Source organism: Leptidea sinapis, chromosome 4, assembly GCF_905404315.1.
Source record: "Leptidea sinapis chromosome 4, ilLepSina1.1, whole genome shotgun sequence".
NCBI classification, from domain to species: domain Eukaryota; kingdom Metazoa; phylum Arthropoda; class Insecta; order Lepidoptera; family Pieridae; genus Leptidea; species Leptidea sinapis.
The window spans coordinates 5955661-5969670 of NC_066268.1; the positions used below are offsets into that span (position 1 = coordinate 5955661).

At 34.0% G+C, this 14010-nt stretch overlaps 1 protein-coding gene across 1 annotated transcript in view; it reads left to right on the forward strand.

Annotated features, from left to right (window-relative positions):
• The first annotated feature begins 2568 nt into the window (after window positions 1–2568).
• LOC126979768 (neuropeptide F receptor) overlaps window positions 2569–14010 on the forward strand; it is a 136291-nt gene continuing 124849 nt past the window's right edge. Inside the window, exon 1 of the mRNA XM_050829291.1 lies at window positions 2569–2820. Coding sequence (XP_050685248.1) covers window positions 2800–2820 — 21 coding nt within the window. The 5' untranslated portion in view covers window positions 2569–2799. The remainder of the gene's footprint in view (window positions 2821–14010) is intronic.

Below are 14010 nucleotides of genomic sequence, written 5' to 3' on the forward strand. Positions count from 1 at the left end.
GTAGTCGCCTCTTACGACACCCTAGGGCCTGGGACTACCCTATTCTTTTTACGCCCCGGGGAAGCACAGTCTCTCTTAGTCCAGTTCTTTCATTGGGTAAAGCGCCCGTAAAACTGAAACATATGGTTGCACATTACTGCTTCACATCGGAAAAGGGCGCCGCTGACCTTACCGGACCAGCCTAGCTAGAATAGAATTGGGAATTACTATTATAGCAACTATAAAAATTATTATTTTGAATAAATATTTATTTACAAAGTCATAGGCTTTAATTAAGCGCTTTTGTATCGTCAATATTAATATTTCTTTTAAATTACTGAATTTAACATAATATTATGTTCGTAAATAGTTGAGCTCGTAAGTTGAACATATAAGAAACTCAGCGGCCACTCTTTTCAATCAAATAGAGTGTTTTTTAATGGCTGTAATATACATAGAATATTAGTTTGTAAGGCGCTGCATCCAATATATGAATCGTGTTTAAATAATATCAAATATTTCATAAATAGGTACCTCTATTGAGGATGAATACTGTACATTCATTATATTTTATTCTTTTCTAATCCACTACTTTTATCTATCATTTATGCAGCCATGATCACTAATATCACTTTATTCAGTATTTAGAGAGAATCTATACTCTAAAGTCTAAGGCTTAGATTAAGGATTAATATTTGCTTCAACTAGATACTGCACTGGCAACAATAGCTTTTTTATTACAGCAACTATTAGATACTTGTGTGCGTGGCATCGTGGTATCATTTCCTCACAACACAACCCACACCACTCACGTTATTTGAACCTTCTTACAAACTGTTGCATAATATACTATTTTGGAATTGAATGTCATGTCACGTAGTAGTTCCACGAACGAGAGAGAGAGAAGACTAATAAGCTAATAATGTAATATCTTAATTTTAATATATATAAATTACGTGGCACGTTGTTTGTCCGCGATGGACTCCTAAACTAATGAACGGATTTTAATGGGGATTACTTAATGGAGTGTAGTTTAGTCCAACTTAAGAGATAGAATAGTTTTTATTTCGATTTGGGACCCATAATTATTTTTATTTCTATTATTTTTTTTTGTATATACATATTTTCTATGAGAAAATTTATTGACGCACGGTTTTACAGTTTTGTGAAACAATTTTGTTATAACAACAGGGAGTATATTTTACGAAATAATTCTTAATGTTATGAAATACTATTGACGAATTCATACAAAACCAGTATTTTATTTATTATGAACAGAACAATGTCTGTCGGGTCACCTAGTTTATTAATGTTTCAAATTTATAATATTCCACTCAGTGGACAATTTCAAACTTTGGATGATATTAATAAATGATACTCAGACGGACAAACTTAAATGGAAGTTAATAATAATAATGACAGCAAACATTTTCAATGATAAAGTATTTATTATGATATATACATAATAAAATCTATTCTACAAAGTTGAATCGAAAAGTATCTAGTGATTAATTTCGTAATCCCTACTAATATTATATATGTGATTGTAAGTTTGTTTGTTACACTTTTACGCCGTAGCTACTAAACCGATTTTGATGAAATTTGGTACAACGATAGACTAGAGCTTGGTGTCCTTTTACATAGGCAAATTTTATCCCGGCAAAATCCATGGCTCCTGCGGGATTTGTGAAAAACTGAAATTCACGTCGATGAGCTATAACTATACCAATAGTAGGTTTAGTTTGCAATAGCAATATTCCTTGAAATAAGATTCATATAATATGTTGGGAACGGGAGTGATAATGGGAACCGGAACTGGAATAGGACATGAGATAATCTTCAATTCCAAACTTGAATATTATTTTTTTTAAAACCATTTATCTACACGGACGAAGTCGGGGGCATCAGCTAGTTATACCTATATTTTTTTTTTAATTAGGGACGAGGTAAGCAGGACGTTCAGCTGATAGTATTTGATACGCCCTGCACATTACAATGCAGTGCCGCTCAGAATTTTTGAAAGAACCAAAATTCTGAGCGGCACTACAACTTCGCTCGTTACATTGAGACATAAAATGTTAAGTCTCATTCGCCCAGTAATTTCACTAGCTACGGCGCCCTTCAGACCGAAACAAAGTAATGCTTAGACATTCCTGCTTCACGGCAGAAATAGGCGCCGTTGTGGTACTCATAACTAGCCTGCATCCTGTGGAAAAAGCCACTGGTAATATTTATTATATTATTATTATTTGGCAAAACTTCTCTTAAAAGCCTATTATTATTGCAGATTTAACAAAATATCAGGAAAATGAAATGAGGAAAATCATTTCACAGGCTCTTATAGTCTTATAGAACGACATAAATCATAATTCGTGTCAAAAAACGTAACGAAACACCGCATTCAGCAAACCATAAAATTACGTTTCACAGATAAAGAGTTCTTCTACATGAAATTGTGAAATACCATTATTGTTGTAAAATAATTGCTTTTTATCGACAAGATACGCGCCGAATCCAGATAAGTATCAACAAGATGTTTCTGTGTAATTCTAAAGTGCTGAACGTTTCAGTCGCATTTCAACCGCCGATCTGAACGGACGTATGTCGCTCGCTTATTTTCCGCAACGAAACTTCTCCGTTTAATCGTAATTTTGTAAGCGTGACGTGTGTTTTTATTGGTTATTGTGTATTTTCAAAATAGGTGGATCGGATAGGTTGGTTTTGAGTCAGAACTATAATGTGTCAAATGTGCCAGTTTGTAACGGCATTCAATTGAACTGGACATTATGCCACCATATAAAGAGGATATTAACCATCCTAATGCCTTTTTATGATGATATGGTAAGTAAATATTTTTAATAAGATTTAATCTTGTAGTTTTTACTTAACACTTAAAAGGCATAAAAAAACATTTATTTTCTAAAAATTTATTCCTTTAGAATTATTTTTGATGTCATTTCTAATATACTAGATACTACTACCGCTTCGGAAACAAATGGCGTTCTAAGAGAGAAGAAGCGACTCAAGAAACTCTCCCAGCATTCTTTTTTTTGCGCTCTTTTTAACAAAAATATACAACAGTGTACAGTCATTTTTATCGCTATAAAACAATCTAATCTAGTCCCAGGCTGTCCGATCACTTAGATATTCAGCTGTGGAGTAGAAGAACTTAAAACAGAGCCTTTTTTTAATAAAACATTTAAACTTATTTAGTTATAGACTAGCTGACCCAGTAAACGTGGTTTGGCCATATAAATTATTTTTAGAGTTAAACCGTTACTTGGACATTGCAACATTACTTTATTTTTCCAAAATAAACACACGTAAATTACATCAGCTACCTGCCAATAAAAGTCCCGTCAAAATCGGTCCAGCCATTTCAGAGATTACCCAGAACAAACAGACAGAACAGACAGACAAAAATTGTAAAAAATGTTATTTTGGTGTATGTACCGTATATATATTCAGATACATGTAGTAATAAACGGTTATTTCAATATTACAAACAGACACTCCAATTTTATTTATATGTATAGATGATGCCTGAATAGTGACTGGGACTTTTTTATAAAAGTGTATTACGTAAGTGTACATTTACTTACCCTTAAAGCTATTATGTATCTTATGAAGCCTACTAGAATTAGTTACAAGCAATCCTTTATTTCTAGTGTTATAATAATGAAAATCGCTATTAAGAGCATAAATATGACGATTTTCGTGAACGTATATTAATTTTTTATAACGTTTAAAAAATTACTAATGTTACCTTCACCCATATATAATTTGTGTTAGGAAATTTTCACCAAGACGATTATTACACAATAAATTCAAAATCCTAGTCTTATAGGCATAGGACAATGCCTTTTATGCGCATTTTAATCAGGAGTACCTAATTTTACTGCTGTTTTGAAACTTTAAAAAGTCGTACACAAAAAAAAAAAACAATCATATCATGCACGTAGACAAAAATTTCCATAAAAAATGTTCATAAAATGAACACTACTGTGCCAAACTATGTAAAATTTTTATAGAACCAAATGGCATCTATTCTGCTTCGAACTACGTAAATCGGATCATAAATCTCAGCATAATCGGTATAAAAAAAATCCGATCGAATTGAGAACCTCCTCCTTTTTGAAGTCGGTTAAAAATAATAATACTTACGTAAGTAATTAAGTTAAATAAAAAGTAAGGCTTAATAAAAATCAAGACGAGAGATTTTTTTTAAATATGACCAGTAATTTCTATAGCGATGTAAAAGTAATATTTTAACTGTTATTTTAAAAATAATACTTAAGCTTTGTTTGAGCATATTTATCTTACAACTCAAATTATATTGAAACTTTTAATATCCGATAATAGGCGATAAATAGATCATCTCTTTTTATTACACGCTTTTTATTAGCTTCAACTGTATGCATGTTTGTTTGTAACTGACTCATTTGGGCGCGATTTTGACCCACTTTAAACAGCCAGATTTTGTTCAAACTTCATAGATTTATCGAGGACCGATGATAATACATTAATTTGATTATTCATCATTATTAAATTTATTATTATTATTAAATTAAATTATTCCATTTTTCATTTCGCAAAATAAGAAATGTTGTTAATTAATATAATTTTCATCTATCGTCTATAAGGCAGGAATTGATGTTAATTTTAAATTTCAACCATTATCTTCAATTGACTTATCTAATATTTAACAATTTTCGAATACAAAAAGAATTTTTAATTCAACAATGCTTAAGAATAATACTTAAAAAAAAAAACACATAAATAAACCAAATTAAAAGCGGGTTTTTAGTTTTATTTTATTTATCCGTCACCTACTCCGATAAAAAACAGACTAGACCCGCTGGCCACGTGTTTATGCGTTTTCGATTTTCGAATTCATAATATAAAATCGATAAAATTTAATCTTTACCCACCTTAAGGCCTTGCCAGATACTTTAATGAATAATCATTGATGACAAAACAAACTAAGACAACCACTCGATGTTATTTTCTTTTGTGCATTTTTGGAAACAAACATAATATTAACCGGACGTTTATTTAGGTTTAAACTGAAAATTCGAAAAATCGAGGTCGATTTATAACTTTTAGTTACGTTACGCGATTCTAGAAATTAAAAAGTACAACAATAATTCGACGTATTATTACATCATACACTATCTAATATATAAAATTCTCATGTCGCGGTGTTTGTAGTCAAGCCGTTTCTCCTTTGAAACGGCTTGACCGATTCTCACGAAATTTTGAGTGCATATTGGGTAGGTCTGAGAATCCGACAACATCTATTTTTTATCCCCCTAAATGTTAAGCGTCCACGCCATTTTTTTTTTTTAATTTTTTTTACATTAAAAATATATACAAATTCAAGTAACTTTTGTATCGCGATTTTAATATTGGCAATACAACGTTTTCTGGGTCAGCTAGTAATATATATTTTTTTAAGAACTGCTAGATATATTAATTTGGAGAAAAACGGTTATAACTAGAGTGAATTTTCGCCATTCAACGTTGGTATTCAATGTCAATTCAGGCCTTAATGTCATTTTCCTACAAGTAGGTCGAAATTTTCTTGAACATACAGATCCTAAGTAACTGTTATTATTTTATTACGCAATAACAGTCCACTAATTGTCATACAATACTTTTCGTGCAAATATAAACCTAACTGTTTTTATGATTTTAAAAGGATTATCAGTAAAGTGGGTCATTAATCAGTCTTGTTGATGGGACGTTTTTTGACACTTTATGAGGAAGGCAACGCTCTTGTGATTCCTCTGGTGTTACAAGAGATAGGCTGCGGTGATCACTTAAAATCGGATTATACTCATCTTCCGTAAAAAAGCAGAAAAAAAAGTGAAAACTTCATTATAGCGAGGTTGGTATCATGAAATTTTCACTTCATTTTTTTTTTTTCAATAAAAGGTAGCCTGTCCTTCCTTGTCCTGTATGTCCTTTTCAAAGCTCTATTTTATCTTTTATTAAATTTCATCGAAATCGGTTGAATAGTTCAGGCGTGTAAGCATAACAAACAAATTTATGTTCACATTTATAATATTAGAAGGTATTTGTTTTGTATGTACATATTTTCTATGAGAGAATCGATTGACACACGGTTTGACTGCTGTGAAACAATCATTTAATAATAACAACAGGGAGCTTATTTTACGAAATAATTCTTGATGTTATGAAATATTATTGAAAGATTCATAAAAACAGTATTTTATTTATTATGTACAGAACAACGTCTGTCGGGTCACCTAGTAATAATATAATATAAAACTGCTTCATATTATATTACTGCATATAACAATATAATATAAAATTGGCCGGTGGTCATCTTTTTGGATTCCTCCATCCACTCAGGATCCAGATCCACTCCAAGTTATTCCGTAGCCAAGATTTTCTTCTTCATCCAGCCTCTATTCCTAAACGTTGCCTATCGTGATTAAATGAAGCAGCTTCTTCAAATGTTGTAAGACGTCCACTGCTAGGCAAAGGCCTCCCCCAAAGATTTGGCCTCATCCAACGTATTCCAGCAATCTTGATCGTCGGTTCATCTTGTGGGGGGCCTACCAACTGCTTGCTACGTCTTCCGGTACGTGGTCACCATTCGAGGAATTTACTGCCCCACCGGCCATCTGTCCATCGAGCTCAGGCTAGCAAACACTCTCTGAAAATAGCAATTCACCTGATTGTATGACACGCGCAGTCATTGATAGATTGACAGATGACGGCTATAATCCACATCATTTTATGCAACTGTTCGCTTTCAAACTAAGCTGGAACTTCCTGGCCAATCGCGATACTGTAATTACTACTATTTCAAACGTATATTAAATCACTGCACGTTTCATACTAAACTAACTTTCAGTTTTTACTTAGGCAGTCCCGTCTCTTATTACGTATTATTTACATCCTCTTTGATCGAGCTATGTGCCCAAATGATTGCGAAACTGAAGTGGTAGTGGCGCAGTGGGGTACATATATGGGTAATATACACAATTTGAATATTTCTTAATATATTAAGAATATTAAGAATATCTGAAGAAAGTTATAACTGTCTTCAGTCACTATAAAATCGATTTGTTTGTTAGAGAAGTGTTAGAAATCTGAAGCTTGTATCCAGGAAAATTCAGTTTGAATATTTAAAATAGTTTCCCATAAAATTGTTTGTTTCAAAGTTTTCTGCATATGAGATGAACCATCGTTTATCGGATGCTTTCAAGGAAGCGATAAAATTTATAATATTGCTTTGATAAATTAGCTGTTTTGAATGAATTATTATCATATATATACAATCATATTATCAGTGGGATTCTTATTTGCACAGGATGCCGGCTAGATTATGGGGTACCACAACGACGCCTTTGCTTTTCTTTCCTACATTTTTGAAAACAAAAATTGTCATTTATTGTAATATTAACCGAACTTTTATGCTTCAACTGAATGTGGTCAATTTATCATTCTTTAATAATTACAACATGTCATTAATTGATAAAATAAAAACTACATAAACAATGCAACGTATTTTATCATAAACTTTTATACGTCATTTTTAAAGGACTGTTAATAGTATTTGGTAGAAAACCTGATTAACCCCCTTATCCATAAACGTCCGCTAACTTTAAACAACCGCTAAGGACTGTTTTTTCTCATTCTGACTTAGGTCAATAGAAGACAGAGTGAGAATTAGCAATGCTTTAAGTTAGCAGACTATTATGAATAAGGGGGTAAATGATTGTGGAATTTAAATGGGCTGTTTATGGCAGGATAAGATGGCGTGAACAAAAGGATTGAATAAAAAGACAAGCGCACTAACAAAGTAAAATGCATCATCATCATGCCTTTTCCATGCAAACTAAAAGTTTGGTATTATATAGGTATATAGGTATCTTAACTTAGATAATTTATGCGTCTAGATACACTGTGACAGCTGTGAAAAAAATTGCGGTGAACTATTAACCTCTATTTTCAGCAACGCACGCACATTGAAACGGAGTGACATACGTATCGCGAGTGTAAGACGTAGCTTGTTACGCACACTAACAGCAGTTGCTCTTTCATTCTAGACGTAGAAAATTATCTAACAAATTTACCAGTGCGAGGCTGCTTCGCACAGGATGCCGGCTAGATTATTGGTACCACAACGGCGCCTATTTCTGCAGTGAAGCAGTAATATGAAAGCATTACTGTTTTGGTTTGAAGGGCGCAGTAGATAGTGAAATTACTGGGAAAAATGAGACTTAATAACTTATGTCTCAAGTTGCCGAACGCAACTGTAATGCCGCTCAGAAATTTTGAGTTTTTCAAGATTCCTCAGCGGCACTGCATTGTAATGGGCAGGGCGTATTGGCATAAAAAATCTAAGGTATTGTATCCAATAGCAAGATTTACAAGTTTTATAAATACTTGTATCGTATGAAATATTAAATCTTCGTTCTGTAAACCAGCTCTCGTAAACAGTTCAAGTGCTATCAAATGAACACACCTGTTTTCTATTAAGTGTTCCACTTATTTTTCCCCATTTTCATGGCCGGAGCAATAAATAATTTCTATAGAAATTCATGTTCTAAATTATAAGGAATTTTCGGGTTGTTTGTTGTAGTTGCTACTAAGAGCTTTATTCTCCACTGAATAATATTTAGTTTGTCAATTAATTGAGAACTTGTAATATTAATTGAGAATGGGCGCGTGATGAAATATAATGTTTACTGTAAACACCTCTCGTCGTAAAATTATAACTGGACACTCTTGGAAAATAATGACAATGTAATTATAATAATAGTAATTGTTGGTATAAAAATACCTAAGGCTGGATTTAGTGTTCGACCGATGGTGAGCGCTGTCGTCGGTCGAGCTTAGCGCGTACAGTTACACGCCGACCGACGGCAAACTTGATTGCGCATGTACAATTGAAGAAATAAATAGGAGTTAAAAAAAAGTGTGTGTGTCAGCTCCGACTCACGAATGGAGTTTACTCCTCAAGAATGATTGTCTTTGAACAGGTACTAAACAAAATCAAGTCCAATGGAGTCGGTTACAAACAGACATACAGCAGAAGCTAATCAAAGCGTATTAATTAAAAAAGATCGACATCATATGTTAGTGAAAATAAACGCATTAATGAAAATTCTTGAAGAATATAAATATTTTAATGTTATTTACATTTTTTACGACTATTCGGGGAAATATTATTACTCAATGGGACTTTACTCAAACGAGTTACCCAGTACAAATATCTAGGTCATTATGTTACGGAGGAGCTAAGGGACCAGGTGGACATAGAACGAGATTGAAGAGCCTAAGCCGTAAGGCGTAATATGTTGGCCCGAGGTTCACGTAGCAAGGAAGCAAAAATTACGCTGTTTAAAGCCTACTGTCAAACCTTCTACTACGACACGCTAAGGGTGCAGTATAACAACAGTTTCAGGATGCTGCTGGGCTTGCCGCGGTTTTGTTTGGCATCAGGCATGTTTGCTGAAACACGAATGGACGATTTCTATGCCATCATAAGGAAAAGGACGTCATCCGTCCTGGCAGGGCTGCGTTCGAGCTCAAACATTATCCTGAATATGATAGCGGGAAAACTGAATTCGCCGATACTGCAACGATTCGTTCAAGTTCTTGTCCGATAAAAACATGCTGTCTCAGATTGTTATCAAAGTTATCCTATGTTTTAATTATGTTTTAAGAATAAATTATATTGAATTATATATTAAGTATAAATTATATTATATTATGCAAATCGTAGAAATTGTAATATACTAACATAGTTTTATAAGCCTGTTACTAACAAAATACGGGCCTCTGTTGCCCCAATAAAGAAATTTATTATTATTATTATTATGTATCAAATATTTTATATTTAAGTAGATCTTACATGATAATCAAATCATTAATTATCATAACTGAAACCACAAAAATAGTTAATGGAAAATAAATCATAATAACTTAAAAAAAATATATAGATATTACAAAAATAAAATAAAAGGTTAGGTTAAAAATTGCCTATTAGGCGTGAAATGCGCTCATCAAAATCAAACATTTAATTATGTGCATAGCTTATATAAATTTTCATACAAATTCAATGTTTAATAAATACAAAGCACACATGTTTATATATACAATACATGTCATATAAAAGTATGAATTGTAACTTACTTAGTACCCACGTGCTTATCAGATTTTCCGACACTATTATTTGCACCACTTTCTTCCATAATTTATAGAATTTTCACATAACTTTATGAAAGTATAATAATAAATCAATTTCAATAATATAATAAAGCTTCAAAATACAAGAAAGTGAAAGGTGCGCGAGAAATGATGCGCATCAAAACAAACATACATACAGGTGAAGCTTATAAAGAGCGTATAAAAAATTAATTCATTTATAACCACTTTCATATGTGCGTACTACTTACGCAAACGATCACTAAATAAAAGATGGAGAAGATATAAAGTTCCCCCAATTATTATAGAGCGCCTAATTGAAATAGAATTTTGTTCAATATATTTGAAATTGCGAAAACATGAATTTTTGTTTACGATTTTTGACCGAACGGTCGCTTTCTCATTCGGCGTTGCACTGAACGCTCTTATTTATTGCAATAGCGCGTCGGCAGACCGTCGTACGTCGGACCGAAGAGCTCGACCGACCATTTACGTCATCGCAACGTAGCTGTACGCGCGTAGCAATTCTTCAGCGCTAGACTGTACGCGTTCATATGTGTTTATTTTTATAGCTACGCTTGACCGACGTCAGCGCGCACTAAATGCAGCCTTAAGTAAAATTCTAGACAGCGTTTGTAAGTGATCAGAATTTGCATGGCGTAGACGTGTTACTTGACATTTGCTAGCCAACTTTGACGAAGTGCATGGAGTTAGCTTGGGCGATATACCGTTAAACCGTTAACTGGACACACGGTTGTGTACGTGTTGGTTGTCGTACGTCCTGACCAAAACTTATGCTCATATTGGGAATCAAAACAGGGATCGCTAGCTTCGTAATCTATATTATTATACTGTAGCCCAAGAGGATATCAGATTGTTACATGAGTGTTAACAATTTGAGCTAAATGTCGAAGTGTAACTATCGTGTAAAAAAGAATGAATTGTGAATCCTCAATTATTAGCTGCTGGCCGACCTTCCACATATTTTTTTATTTTTATTTATTAGGTTTAATTACAATCACTTACAATAATACACACAAATAGAAAAAGTTGAATTAAAAACCAGGAACTAAATGTAGTGATTACTTACAATTAAACACAGCATGAACAGAAATAATTAATTTTAGGTATTATATAGAATAAGTAACTTATTAAATTAAACATTCTTTTTAAATTAATGGATGAGTAGGTTACATAGTTATACGCAGTTACATTAATTTTCCAATTATAACATTATTAAAGATTACCATTGATGCTGCAAATGGTCTTGCGGAATTTGGCTAAGGTATCAGCAAATATGTCAATATCAGCTACGCTATAAGTATTTAAAATTTTACATAATCGTGGGACTGATGAATTGGTACCTAGGATCGTTCGATGAAGTGGAGGACAAAGTGGAGTAATAGGCTTACATGTAATTCTTACTGGTACTCTAAGACTAAATTATTTAGCAATTCGGGGCAGTCGATAAAGGCGTTCAATAGTTTATGAGCAAACAGTAGATCCAGAAATTCTCTACGTTCATCCAAAGTAGTCATTTTAAAGATGGCCAGCCTTTCTTTGTAAGAAGAAATTTTCTTGCCTTCTCGGCACTAATTCCATAGAAATCGCTTCTGAATACGTTCCAGTCTAAGGATAGGCGTAGCATAGTGACGACACCAGACAACTGAACCATATTCCAAGATACTCCTAACCAGACTGAAATAAAGGAGCTTTTTTATTTTTAAGCTTTTAAAATTTTTTGTACACATATATATTACATTATCTTTAACAGACAGTAATTAGGCATAGACATAAGATACAAATTATTGATTAAATAATACAGGGTGGGCCAAAAGTCCGTTTATAATTGGAGTGATGATTAAAAAAAAACTAATTACAGTAGATAAAAATTGTTTATTGTTTTCGATAGTAAACAAAAGGGGAATTTATATCTTAAAAATCACTTCATCCATATGCAATCCTTCATTATTCTGGCATTGCTGCAATCTAGAGCGGAAATTTAACATAATATTTAACATAGTTTAATAACAGCTTTACATGTTTCTGTTGAGATGTTTTGGATTTCTGTGCGAATACGATCCTTTAATTCGTCAAGAGTTACTGGGTTGGTTGGCTGGAATGCCGGGGTTTTTTATCGCCATGACATAGTGTCACTTCAATAACGACAATTTTGTCTATTAACATGCCCATTTAGGTGGAAGTGTGCCTCGTTGAGAAAAAAATTTTTGTAAAACTGGTGAATCCCTCTACCATTTTTATCATCGCAAACTGCAACCTAGTGGCATGGTCCTGAGGCCTTAACTCCTGCACCATTTGGATTTTATAGGAATGTAGACTTAAATCTTTCTTGAGAATGCGGTTTAATACATCATTATCTTGGCACGTTAAGGACAGCAGACCGCTTTCGAGTTGAAAGTCCAGGTTGGTCACGAACAGACGATTTTACTCGCTCCACGTTTTCGGGGTCCCTGGACGTTCTAGGCCGGCCAGATCGAGGTAAATCCATTGTTGAACCCGACTTCTCAAACTTGAGCACCCATTTTTTAATAAACACTATAGAGCACGATGGAGCTTGATTTTTGTGTCGTATCTTGTAATGATTGCAAAACTTTCGTTGAGCTAAGGTCGCAGAATCGTTGTTTCGATAGTACTCGCGTACACAAAACGCACGTTGACTACTGCTGAACGACGCCATGGTACTAAATTCCCATTGGCCGCTCTTGCAATGCGTAACTCCTCCACTCCCCTCCGCCGCCGTTGCTAGACGCGGCAACCGATTCAAATATTAACGGACTTTTGGACCACTATGTAGATATTGATTAATAATGTTAGGTTATATTTTACTTTTACGATTTGCTTTTTTCTTTTGTAGCGTTCTACAGTTATTTATAAGTTTCCATAATGTACGCCACTTCTTTAAGTGGGTCCCAAAATACATGCATTCTCGCCATCCTCCTTACCCAAATAATTATAAAAGAAAAAATTACTGTTTCTGTTTCGAATAAAAGTCACTACACTCCAGTACGTTGTTTATTCAAAGGACGCCTCCATATCACCGATATAGAAGCGTCCGTAATGGACATTGCTATCAGTTCTTTGACCGTTGGAGTGCGAGCTATTCACCCTGCTGACCGTCCATTCACTCAAAACAAACACAGTGCTAAATGCACAACTGTTTGCGAGTGTACTTAGTTGATTGTAGTAGCAATAATTAAAAAGACTTACGTTAAGAGTTTTTTTATTGAAAATAGTCTTTCTTCCTGTTGAATATCTGATTTTACAGTAAAATATTAACGTGTATATTTAGAAAAAATATTTTTAGGATTTTTTTTCTCTTTTTTATGGAAAAGTAGGATAAACGAGTGTTAGGGTCACCCTGTGTTAAGTGATCACCGCCACACACATTATCTTGCAACACCAGAGGAATCATAGGAGCGTTGCCGGCCTTTAAGGAAGGTGTACGCGCTTATTTTGAAGGTACCCATGTCGTATCATCCCGGAAACACCGCACAAGGAAGCTTATTCCACAGCTATGTAGTACATGGAAGAAAGCTCCTTAAAAACCGCACTATGGAGGATCGCCACACATCCAGATGGCGGAGATGATATCCTATCCATGTGGCGTGTCGTGCGAAGGTGGAATTCGGCCGCAAGAATCAGGTGAAACTGCTCTTCAGAACACTCCACGTGATAAATGCGGTATAAGACACAATAAAGCGACGTGTCTACGCAACTTTCACAGAGAACTGGGTCCCAAAAATACAAGCTGCACGCGGTCAAATGGATCGAGCTGATACTGGGGTGCGCCAGACCAGAGATGACAGCAATACTCCATGTGTG